The 12,788-nt window shown below is 42.5% G+C and overlaps 1 protein-coding gene across 13 annotated transcripts in view; it reads right to left on the reverse strand.

Moving 5' to 3' along the window:
• The window catches only part of Syne1 (spectrin repeat containing nuclear envelope protein 1), a 506,592-nt gene that overhangs the window by 179,026 nt on the left and 314,778 nt on the right, over positions 1-12,788 (reverse strand). For all 13 annotated transcript variants that reach the window (XM_031352591.1, XM_031352581.1, XM_031352587.1 and 10 more), the window contains 8 exons: positions 11,101-11,266; positions 10,606-10,758; positions 7,060-7,212; positions 6,349-6,531; positions 4,975-5,112; positions 1,854-2,039; positions 1,577-1,699; positions 635-817 (listed from right to left, as the gene is read on the reverse strand). In XM_031352591.1, the coding sequence (XP_031208451.1) occupies positions 635-817; positions 1,577-1,699; positions 1,854-2,039; positions 4,975-5,112; positions 6,349-6,531; positions 7,060-7,212; positions 10,606-10,758; positions 11,101-11,266 (1,285 nt within the window). The remainder of the gene's footprint in view (positions 1-634; positions 818-1,576; positions 1,700-1,853; positions 2,040-4,974; positions 5,113-6,348; positions 6,532-7,059; positions 7,213-10,605; positions 10,759-11,100; positions 11,267-12,788) is intronic.

The raw sequence follows: 12,788 nt of genomic DNA on the forward strand, positions 1-12,788 counted from the left end.
AATACTAATTAAGCATGACCAGTAGCCTCAGGGCTCTGATGTCTAACAAATTACAAGGTAATGAATGATCAAAGGTGGTTGAATACTCGTGATTTTAATGAGATACAGCTATTCATAAAGCAGAGTGATACTTCTTAAAGGAGAGATATAGTAAGTAGCATTATTTCTTCATAGCAATTATTTTTCTCTTCTTACCCCAAAAGATTAAGGGCTGTGCTTGGATGTCCTTTTTAGGCCAGAAAATACACAAATTGGATGACATATGAAGGCTGTTGTGTAATACAGAATAGAATAGCAAGCCCATATCACCAAGCTCTAGATTCTTTTCAGGTACATATATGACCACATACAAAATGTATGTATATGAATCATTCATTTTAAAAAAATCACCAAAAGATAATTTTCATTAAAAGGTAATTTTAAGAGATCTTTCCCTGGTCCTGTGTGGATGATCTACATAATAGAGTCTTAATCCCTTGATTTTATATAACTACAACAGACTGTCAAATTTAGCACTCTGGGTGTTTTGATGGCTGGGCCCACACAATGCTAAGAAAAGCAGCCCATGACTCATGTGCTCTTGCTCTGCCAGCGTGGGCCCCACTGGCTGAACTCAATGCACAGTTGCACTTGCCTGCATGATGTTGCACTGCTGGATGGCCGTGTGCTGCAGTTGACTGGCTTCCTCTTGCAGCCGCAGGGCAGCGTGGCACAGAGGCAAGCTGGCAACTACGTCCTCAGGGATCCGGAGAGCACTCTGGCAGAGCTGTACGGCTTGCACCTTTGGCTTCAGTGACTCCATCTCAGACAGCAGATGCTGAAAGGGGCCATGTCACAGTTTAAACCCTTAGTAATTTTACCCTGTATTACCTAAACAAAGGCATTTTCTGAACTGTAGCTACTGGGTCAATGTGGGTCAACACAGTTTGCAAGGAAGATATGTTCTAAACAATGAATCCGTGTGAAGACTATCACTGGGCTTAGAAAACATTTTTGTTGCTGCTATTTCTAAAATATAGACCCTCCACCCCACTCATCCTAAAGTATTACTTGTGCATGTCTGTGTTCGTGTGTGTGGGTAAATTCACATGCATCTTTGAGTTCCTATTGGCAGATACATAATGAAGATCGTACATACATGTGTGTATGTGTAAGGAGGACAGAGGACAGCAAACTCACCTATCATTATTCAATAGCTGTTTACATTTTTTTTTTTTTTTAATTTTAAGACATGATCTGTTGCTGCACCAGAGTTTGACAAGTAGTGTAGGCTGGGTAGCCAGTAAACCCCAGGGATCCGCCAATTTCATTCTCCTCCACACTGAGATTTTAAGCACATATCATCCTGTCCAGTTTTGTTGTTTTCTGATACAGGATCTCACTACGTAGGTCTAGCTGGCCTTGAACTCATGTAGACCTGGGTGGTCTTGTCTGCCTACTATTCCCCATTAAATCTTCAGATTGGCCATGCCCAGGTTTTTAATGTGAGTTCTCTGGATCCAATCCTGTGATTGTAAAGCAACAACTTTGATGACTGAGACATTTCCCCAGTCCATCCTAAATTCTTTCTGCTCACCTGTCGATGGGACAGCTGCTCCTTGAGACTAAGGCGCCCCACTTCTGGAGAAGTCAGAATCGTCTGGGCTTGTTCCAAAGCCACCTGCAAGTTTCTTAGCTCTCCTTCAAACTTTTTCATGTCCTGGAGAACAAACCCCAGGGAACATCAGTACATTTAAAGTTCAAAGTTGTAGCCGAAGAACTGCATCATATTCAAGAAACTATCTCATCATGGGTGAACACTTTCTCTCTGGGATAGCATGCCAGGTTGTTTTGTTTTGTTTTGTTTTGTTTACCTTGGCTGCATCTTGGAGGCTCCGCAAACGAACTCTGATCGCCTGCCGTAACTCCTCTGTCTCCCGTCCAATCTGTGTCACTTGCTGTGATAACTTTCCTGTACAGTACACGCTGGCAAGGTATTGCACTTTCTCAGCCATTGTTTCCAGGTCACTGTCAATTTCATCAGATTCTTCTAACAGTGTCTAGAGTAAAGTGTTCATAGTTGTGAAACCGATATGTAGGCAGGAAAGGGGGTTGGGGGGATACAGATATGTATAGAGGAGTACAAAGACCCAACAGACTAGGAAAACATCAAGAACTATGAGCATGGTACAACATTTGGCCATCTCACCCCTATGAGCCCACTCACAGGCTATACATTGTCATCCCTGTTACATACACAACAAAGTCAAGTCCAGGAACCTTAATAGCTTGCCAAGGCCACTTGTTCATGAGTATGGGACTTGAGGATCCATGTTCTCTCAGACCCAGGCTGCCTTGCCACGTGGCAGGACATGGAGATTATCAGCCAGCGGTTGTGATGCTTGGGTACATTGTGTGTCTATCACACCCCCTCTCTGAGCCTGCCTTTTCCCATATTTGCACTAAAGAAGGCCTATTCAGTTCTTAGGTTATACAACTAAGATCTGAGTGCAGTAAGATGCAAAGAAAAGCACAAGTTTTGCAAACAAAAACCTTTGCTTACTTGTTCAAAGTAAGACAGGGAGAGAAAAGTTACTTGGGATGTGGAGGGAAGCATAGACCTCATAGGTCAGTGCAATACCTGCTGGGACTTACATCAGTAGGACAATACAGACAGACAACACACATATACAGACACATGCATTGGAATATAGAGAAGAAAATAAAAGGGTAACCCATGTATTAAAGGGTGAGTCAACCCAAATGTGGGACAACTTGCTGGTGGGTTGAGATAAGGGTCCTACTGAATTCAAGAAGGATATCAAAACACATTAACAGATGAAGAGGAAGAGAAAGACACTTCGTACTGAGGGGATGGTGTATGCGGTGCACAGAGGTTGGGGAGCAGTGATGAATATAAAAAACAGAGGTGTGCTACTCTATTTGTTAGATGATTTTTAGGTATGAAAAGCATTTTTCTTTCCACAGTGAATGTAATATATATATACATATACATATATATATATATGTATATATATACTGAATGTAATATAGTGAATGTTATATATATATATATATATATGGAAAATATCCATTTGCCTGGGTTATGCCACCCCATGGAGGGAGCAACTGTGTCAACAGGCCAAATCCCCCTGAGCTCCTGGGGACTGGACCACCAACCAAAGAATACACATGGAGGGACCCATGGCTCTGGCCGCATATGTGGCAGAGGATGGCCTTGCTGGACATCAGTGGGAGGAGCAGCCCTTGGGCCTGAGGGTGTTCAATGCCCCAGTGTAGGGGAATGCCAGGGCAGGAAGACGGGAGTGGGTGAGTGGGGGAGCACCCTCATAGAGGCAGGGGGAGGAGGGATGGGATAGGGGGTTTCTGAAGGGGAGACCTGAAAAGGGGAAAACATTTGAAATGTATGAATGTCTCACACATACACAAATAAATAATAAATCCCCCTACAGTTATTAATATCATATTAAATATTTTCTACACTTTAGATTACAGCCCCAGCTAAGGAATCCAGGAAGTGAAACAAACAGGAAGCAAAATGCCAGCTTATATTAAGGTAATCGTTTTTCAAATTATTTTCTTGAATTACCAGCAGTTTTTTTTTAAGGTGGTATTAACTTGACAGTTAAAATTCCCTCTATCTTTTCTGTTCTTACGACGGCATCTTTAGAGTCCTAGTATTTCCATTGATAACCAGCTAGTTTGTAAAGGCATCTAAGCACACACACAGCAAAGGACTCCAGCTCTCTGAGAGGTACAGACGTCTGTAACTGGGAGGGGTGTGTGTGACTGGGAAGAGGAGGAAGATAATAGGGACTGGAATTCGAGCTGTGGAAACAACATTCTAGGAGGAAACAATCTCCAGAGCCGCCTCAGGGTGAAGGAAAAAGGGAAGTTCATTTCAAAGATAAATCCTATGAGAAAATACAGAGTACCTGAGGCTGCCCATGCAATGTCAATAAAAGCCAGCCTGTATTCTGTGGCAAGATCTGTTAGAAATGTGCACTGAGTCAACTGAAACTTACTAGAGGGATGAGATAATTTCCGGAGAGTATGGTCAAAAGAAAAGGGACTATTTTTGTCTCCTAGGTTCAGAGGAAATGAAGTAATGTGTCCTCTGGGGTGTGGCTATAGGATTTGCTCTCAGCTGCTCTGACCTTCTAAGTAAGCCACATGACTCAGCCCTGGCTGTGGCCTAGAGGAAGCAGGATCCGCCTGGGGCATCAGCCCGTGCCATGGAAGTGCTGAATGTTTGCTTCCAGGCAACTGGGAATATTACTGGGCACTCCCATATTACAGGAGAGAAGGCAGAACTGTGAGACAAAGCATTTTGTTCCAAGTCACAGGGTACCAGTTAGTTGGTAGAGTTTGTCTTTCCCATCCTCCTTCCTGGGTGTGATGCTTCTAATCTCTCCATGCTTCCCTGTATCTTTTCCTAGGAAAGAATTCCCTTGCATTTCCCACAGAAGGTTCTACAACAAAAGCAGCAACAACAATACAAAAATACCAGTACCACAGGGGTGGGGAGGAATGTTTTCAGGCTCAGGGAAGGGGGATATAAAGAAGACAGAGGATCTATATTTGTATAGGTCTCATGAACTCGCATCCTTAGTACTTTTGTTCAAACCAGAATAGCAAGTCACTTCCCCCCCCTATTTCTTTTTCTCCTTCCCCTCCCCTCCTTTCTCCCAGTACATTTATTTATTGGGAAGGGAGCACATACCTGTCACAGTGCCCAGGAAGGGGTCAGAGAACAACTTGCAGGAGTCAGTTCTCTCCTTCCACCACATAGGACCCGGGAATCAAACTCCAGTCACCGCCAGGCTTGGAGGTAACCACCTTTACCTACTGAGTCACCTGGATGGGCCCCGAGCATTCTTCTTATCTAGTATTTTACAAAATTGTGTGCTTGTCTAACCCAGTCAGACTGTTTTTACTCTTAACTTTGTTTTTTTGTTTTTCTGTGAAATTTACCTGGTGCAAGATGTACTGTTCTCGGAGCTGGCTTGCTGAATTCCAGGCGATGTTTCCATGCACCAAGACTTTAGCTTTCTCGATCCATTTCTGAATGGACTCAAGCATTTCATTGTACTCATCCATGTGGGATAATGCCTGAAAAAGCCGTTAACACTCAGATGGATGTAAATCCTGTCTTGTCAGTGGGAAATTGAATCCTATTCAGCATCCCAGAGGCTGGCACTTATAACAGTGATATTAAAAGGGATCCTGGAAAGTCACTTCCCTATGGGGAATCCATCAAGGATTTCCCAATGACTTCAGGGTAAAAATCCAAGTCCTTGATATGCTCAAGGTATTTCCCTTTTACTGGCTGTTCCTTTTCATCTTATTCTTTTTATCCCTTCTATCCACGTTCCGCATCCCACTGGGTAAAGGAGGGAATAAGACAGTGACTTTATGCAAGCTCTCAGCACCTTAAGTCACAACCACCAGTTCCTAAGCTGGGCCCAGTAGGAAGTACTGTGCCTGTCTGTCATCCCAGTCCTTGGGAGAGGTTGACAGGAGGATCCAGAGATCAAGGTCCTCACTTGAATGTGGCCATACTGAGTGAGTGTGAGGCCAGCTTAGGCTATATGAAAAAAACATAAAGGAAATGCTTTACATTTCATTTTAACTTTAACCTGATTGCAAGATTAATGCTTGGTAGAGTTGCAAAGGCCAATCTATAATCAAAAAGCAAGATGGTGTATATGTAACCACTACCCCCAACACCACCATCTCCAAAAGTAACAGCCTAGACAGGGAGGAGAGACCTCTAAAGCTGTGACAAGGATGTCCATGTAGCTCTCCACAATTGATGGTTCACAGTGGGGGAGGAGGGACTCAGTTTTCTCTAAGGGGCTTGGTCTCTGGGAGTTTGATCTTACTCCAGTGAGTATATGGGCAACACGGATTGGACTTGTTTGTTTCTTTCTTTTGTTCTGATTTTACTTCTTTTTTGGGGAGTGAGGGGGGTTAAAAGGTTTGGGAGCAGACCAGAAGATAAGCATGATGGGGTATATGAGATAAAATTCAGAAATAACAAAAATATGTTGGAAAAAATATTTGAATCTGTCCTAAACTGATTTTATAAAACTCATTTATGGATGAATATTGGTTGTTTTTGTTTTTGTTTTTACAGTTACATCTCCAGTTTACAAAGTCTCTACAGCCAAGCCTATGAAACTCTGACAAAGTATAATATAGTTTACAGAGACAGTATAAACAATAAGCTAAAGCAAAACTTCATCCATCATTGCTAGCACTGTTTCTTCACTTATTTATAGAAGTAAAATGGTTATAACATCTGCCTTAAAGCATTATGGTTCTGTGCCTGGGGTACATACATACCTGGTTGAGCTTGGACAGCCGGTTCTCAGCCTGCCTGATGGTTTGCTGGTGGAGTTCAGTCAGCTTTCCTATCTTCTTGGCCAGTGGCTTGCCCAGTTGACTGTGCTGTTCCGAGAATGTCTGTATAGCAGCATCTAACTCCATTAACTTAGAATTGCAGCCATCTAACTCTTCACCCAGCATCTGTATGGTCATCAACACAAAATAAGAAAAGATTACAGATGATACTTTTCTAGGGGTTCTCGAAGATCTGAAGGATTATACTTTAGATGGTTTGAGTTAAAAGTAAAGATTATAAACAACCATGCTACCACGATTTAGCTGTTTCCATTTCTGGGGTCAGAGAGCAGCAGAAGGGGGTGTGTTGAGCCTCCTATCTGTTTCCCCATGAAGGGACTGGTTTTTCCTTCTGCCCTACCCAATGCATATGAGCTGCTTAGCTCACAGACAGGGTGCAAGCAATTAGGCTTGGAAAACCTTGAAATTTATAAACTGGTACTTCTAGGCAATCATGAGTCTCTACTCTACATGCATGTGTTTCTATTAACATATTTCTATTACAATAATACATTGCGTGAATGAACTGGTGTTAGTACCCCTGGGTTTTGGCGGGTTGCTAAGAACTCTATATAACCAGATAACATGGATACATCAGCAGTCTATCCTGCAGTCAGAAGTGCCCCTTGCTTCTCATTCCTCCCTTGTCCTCACCTTCTGTTCAGCCTTCGCTTGAACTAGATCGTCGGTTTTGGCTTTCAGCTTTGTTAGGATGGTTGTGAGGTCTTTGGTGACCTTCTGGATCTGGCGGCCAAACTCCTGGCTCGTGGCCTTGCCCTGCTCAATTTCTTGTACCTTCTCTTGGATCTAAACAATCAAGGGAAACATCAAAACCAACAGTTGAAATCTGATGAGAGATATCAAAACTCTCAAATGATGCAGACTAGTCACTTAGGAGACAATGGCCAGTGTTGCATTGACACTGGTGGGCTACGTGAAAGTTGGTGGAGGGGTGGCAGGGTCAGTTCAAGGTTCAAAAGTGCTTGAATAACTGTGAGGACCAGAGTTTGGATCTCAGAATCCAGGTAATGAGCTGGGTGTTCTGAACCTGTCTGTAGCCCCAGTTCCATGGGGGGGTACAGGGACAGGAGGATTGATGAGACTTCTGACTTCCGCCTTCAAGGAGACAGCAAGATCTCTGCACCCAGAAAGAGACCCTGCCTCAAAAGGACAGATGGGGAGAGATAAAGGACAATACTGGATGCTTTCTTCCAGCCTCCATGTGTGCACAGGCACACATATGCATGTGTGCACAGGCACACACACACACACACACACACACACACACATACAGAGGAATAAACATATACTTTAAAAAGTTCATGAGGAGACAGGTATAAAGCTTTGAGGCTGATTTACTCTCAGTAGCTTTGCACATTGTCTGTGCTCCTTCTGGTGTTCCAGCAAGAGAAGAATCAATGTCTGTTCTCTGAGTCATTCATTCAATATTTACAAATGCTGGTTAGGGTTCCCCTGAAGGCAGCCGATCCTAGATGGTCTACTCACTCACTGATCCTCTGTCTGTGATACACACACTCTTTATGGCCTTTCTGTTCTGGTTCTCTCTCTTTCCCTCACCCCTGCTCTCTCTCTCTCTCTCTCTCTCTCTCTCTCTCTCTCTCTCTCTCTCTCTCTCTCTCTCTCTCTGTGTGTGTGTGTGTGTGTGTGTGTGTGTGTGTCAAACAGCACTCGTGTAAAAGCCAGAGTACTGACTCTTGGGAGTCAGTTCTGTCCTTCCACCATGGGAGTTCTGGTGACTGAACTTCGCAGCAAGTTCCTTTCCCAGCAGATCCTTCTTCACATCCTCCTAAGATATTTTTTTTCTTCTTCATGAAATAGAAACTTCCCCACCAATACTTGGAGGCATATGGATTGTTTTTCAAGCATGTTTTTCAAAGTGTCTGAAAGGGACACTGATTTCTTAACTTTCAGTAAGATTCCTAACACATACTAACAAAGCAGGAAATGAATGCAATGAGCGAGGAGGCTCCAAAGATGAGTTACAGTGTAGCTCAGTGGTAGAGTGCCTGTCCAACAGTATATGAAAAGCCATAGGTTTAGTCCCCAGCAATAAACACACATACACAACACATATACACACACATGCACATACAACACCATACATACACACACACAACACACACATACACAAAACAATGGGTTTGATTTGATTTATAAAAACATTAAAAAATTCTGGGAAAATAAGTAGTCAGGAGCACAAATGTAACCGGGTGTGGTGATACACACTTATAATCCTAACACTTGGGAGCCTGAGGCAGAAAACTAAGGATCATGATTTTAAAGCCAGATTGGGTTAAAATAGTGAGCCTGTATTCTAAATAAACAAACAAACAAACAAACAAATAACACATATTTTTCTTTAGACACAAGAAAGGTCCTTCGAATCCTCAGAGAAGCTGCACTGCACTGGTACTGGCCTGGCCTGTGTCACCTGACCTGTGTCACCTGACCTGAATACCAAAGTAACCAGATTTGCACAGAATAACTCTAGCAAGCAAATAGGTAAAACATTAAAAAAAAATTAATTTTTTTAACTTAATTTTTTTGTCTTATCGTATTTTATTTTGTTTTGTGTATCCTTGACTATACTTGAACTCACAGAGATCTGCTTGTCTCTCTGCCTCCTGGGTACTAGGATCAAAGGCTTGTGCCACTACCACCTGGCTAGATTTGATGTTTTAAAAAGTGATTCATTTTAACTTACATGAATGTATGTGTGCATGTATGCATGGACTACTCATGGAGTCCAGCAGAGGTTGGCAACCACCTGACTCCGGCCCTGGGAATGAAACTTGGGCCCCCTGTAAGAGCAGCAGGTGCTTTCCTAAACCACTGAGCCATCTCTCTAGCCCTTTAAATGGCTTTTCAAAGATCCTAACTAGTTAATTTATCCTCCTGACAGATCTCCCAATGTCCATGAAGTCCAGCTGAAGATTCAGCCAGTTAAATATTCAAAATAAAATAATATTTAAAAACAGGCAGCATATCTTTGTTTTGCTCAAAATCATGGTGCAGTGAATTGGATCCTGATATGATTTTCAGACACTCTGTCTCCTTCACCAGAGATTCAAAAGGGTAGCATAGATGTACACATTTTGTGGTTTATGTTTTCCGAGCCATAAAACATGTTAGCATTGGTGTATGTCCTCCTTTTGTGCCATATAGAATGGCCTATGATTGAGCTTTAATGGCTCTCGCTGCCAAGACAATTCTAAAAACCCACTACACTTCCACACAGATGCTATATGATGCTGGCTTTTTTTTTTCATGAAAGATTATCCCCTTTACAGTGCTAACTGTGGCATGCCTTCTGTGGGTTTTGTTTGTATTGAGTGTGTGTGTGGGGGTAGGGCAGAATGAAGCTCGTTCTCAAGTGGCATGGACCCGTAGCATGCACAACTAGTGATAACTACATCCCTAGCTTTTTTCCCTTCCTATGAGTCTCTTTCTTTATATATTCACCGACGACCCACCCCATATGCTGCTGTACTAAAGTAGCAGCTTGAAGAGTTACTGGTACACTCTGGTTATTCAGTATTAATATTGGAACATGTCATAGCTTACTTTTGTCTGTTTAAGATATTAATTTACATGCGTGGAAGAAGCAGGTAAATTCTATTTCTTCGTTTATGCCTTGCATACCAGGCTCCCAGTTATTTGCTGTTGTTGGGGATGTTGTAGAACTTTTTGAATATGGGGCTTAGCTGGAAGATGTGACTTCCTGCAGGTAGCACTTGAAAGTTTATAGCCATATCTTCTTATAGCCCAAGTTTTCTGCCTTCTGGTCTCCAATACATGAGGAGTCCCAGCCACACAGTCTTGCCATGCTTCCCCACCTTGACAGAATGTCCTCCCTGAATCCAAACAAACCCTTCTTCCCTGCCATGCTTCTGTCAGCTTTTCTGTCACAGTGATGAGAAAAACAAACTGTACATCTGTATGGCATTACTGCTCAGAGCTGTGGTCATGTGAATGCTAATTACTTTATAGTGGTCCAGTATTTACCTTGATTTCCTGGGAAATATGATTGTGCAAACCAAGATTCATCTTATAGGATTAACTTTGAAAAGAATAAAAAGCCCTCCACCATCTCTGTTTCTGTCTCCCTCTGTCTCTGTCTGTCTCTCGGTGTTTCTGTCTCTGTCTGTCTGTCTATCTCCCTCTCCCTCTCCCTGTTACCTGATCATGGATCTGTAGGTCCAGTGTAACCTCAGCTAACTGGAGGGAGATTTCAGATGGTAAGATAGTATAGAGACCCAAGTACTTATTCTTCTGTTCTTCTGCAATTTTCTCAATTCTCTCTCGATGGCTGGTGGCTTCAGCTAGGAGGCTCTGAGGAAGGAAAGCAAGATAAAAAAATTCTAGGTGCCTGATAAGGAACATATTTTTTTTATGGATCTAGCAATAAAACTATTGAGTTTTCATCAGTTATGATTAAAGGTGAAATTACAGAAACATCTTGCAAGGGAAATGAACTTCAGTAAGTTCTCTTTCATCAGGCAGATGATCCCATAAAGGAATAATATACATTATACCTTGTATATACCTTGCATATATGCCATGTGTATATAATGCATGCCTAAAAAAGTTCTAATTCACAATTCATTAAGTGTGCACAAGAGTAACCAAAGCAAAGGCAATATTGTGTCAGAGATAGGCAGGAGAGTCCTGTACCTTCAGTTCTTCTAGTTGTGTGTCGATCTCTATTGTTGGATTGCCCAAATAGTCCTTCGTTTCTTGAACCCAAGACTTCACAGAATTAATGCGAGTCTCCACTGCTTCCCGTTCTTGGAGCTCCTGCTTTACGAGTTTACCATGATTCTTCACTTTCTCCTGCATGCTTCAAAAATACCAGAGGGAGAAAGCAGAAATGAAGCAGAAAGAACACTCCTGGGCGTGACACAGCTTTTTTATAAGAGACATAGAAATGGGGAAATCTAGTATGTTTTTGGCAGGTAAAGTTACTTCCAGCTCTCTTGGGTATTGTTTAGTGACACCAGGGTTCAGTTCAAGCATAACAGAAGAATTTGCGTCATGGGAGGTGAATAATTTATCCCTGGAAATTTGAGAGTTGACTTTGCTCCCTGCCACTTAATGGCTATTTATTTCCCTATGCAGAAAACCTAGATTGCCTGATTCTTTCCCTCATCTTTCCCATCTGCTCAAACAGTGCCTGCCGTGCCATCACCATCTGAAAGGAATGTGTTATTGGAATGTGTATGGCTGTGAGAAGCCAGCCTTTAAAGAAAGAATAAAGCTTTGGACATGTCACCATGATTAATGTCAATGTCATGACTGATCTGAATAAGTGGATTAAAAGGCTTTTTGATACATGATATCAGATTACCCTAACATCATTATTAACTAAGAGAGGTGAATGTAGATTTGTATAAGGTAACATTACTTATTAAAGGAATTAACTTGTTTAAAGACATGCTCCAGGCGGATTTCTGAGTTCGAGGCCAGCCTGGTCTACAGAGTGAGTTCCAGGACAGCCTGGACAGTACAGAGAAACCCTGTCTCGAAAAGACATGCTCCGCTATGGCCCAAGAAGTAAATCAAGCCAGTTCTAGATCTTCAAGATGAACTTTCTCGTAGATTCACTATCAATGAAGGAGCTTAACTGCCTGGATTTCTGTATCATTCTTATCTCTTTTACCCTACATCATCAATGGGTGATTTGCTTTATCAAACCAACCTTTTAGATATTGCTCAGTTGCTGGAGGTCTTTGTCTAACCCGGGGACTTACTACATAGCCAGGCTGGCTTCAAACTCATGATCCTCCTGCCTCAGCCTGCTGGGTGTTAGGATGTGTATGTCACTATGCCTGGAGCTTCTTATCTGTTGAGTCTACTCCCCCCTACCTCCGCACCCAAGACATTTCTAAACTTTTTATGTGTCAGTCCATCACAATGTCATGCAAACTCACTTTGTCTCTAGCTGCAGAAGAGATACCTCCTTTGCCATCTCTCCTAGACTGTTTGCCTCTGCTTAGAATCTCTTAGAGTCAGTGGTGGTTCATCTTTATTGACCTGGGCTTAGAGTCACATGGGAAACACACTTAGGAGTAAGTTTGTAAGGGTGTTCTCAGAGATGTTTAACTGAACGTGGATGCCCTCTCCTAAGTGTGGGTGGCACCATCCCACAGGGTCCCAGAGTGAATTAAAAGGTAAATGAGGATCTCTGCTAGCCCTCCTTCCCCAGTCATTGCAGGTCTAGCTTGGAGCTTCTCTGCTGAGCCTTGGTATTGGAAACTTTGCAGCATAGCTGGCAAACAGGCCTGATAGGAGCCATTGCATTCCAGGTGAGGGAATTGTATCTGGCTGATCTGGAAATTTCATTGAAACAAGTGACTATGTCA

The sequence above is a fragment of the Mastomys coucha genome, unplaced genomic scaffold, assembly GCF_008632895.1.
Source record: "Mastomys coucha isolate ucsf_1 unplaced genomic scaffold, UCSF_Mcou_1 pScaffold5, whole genome shotgun sequence".
Lineage (NCBI taxonomy): Eukaryota > Metazoa > Chordata > Mammalia > Rodentia > Muridae > Mastomys > Mastomys coucha.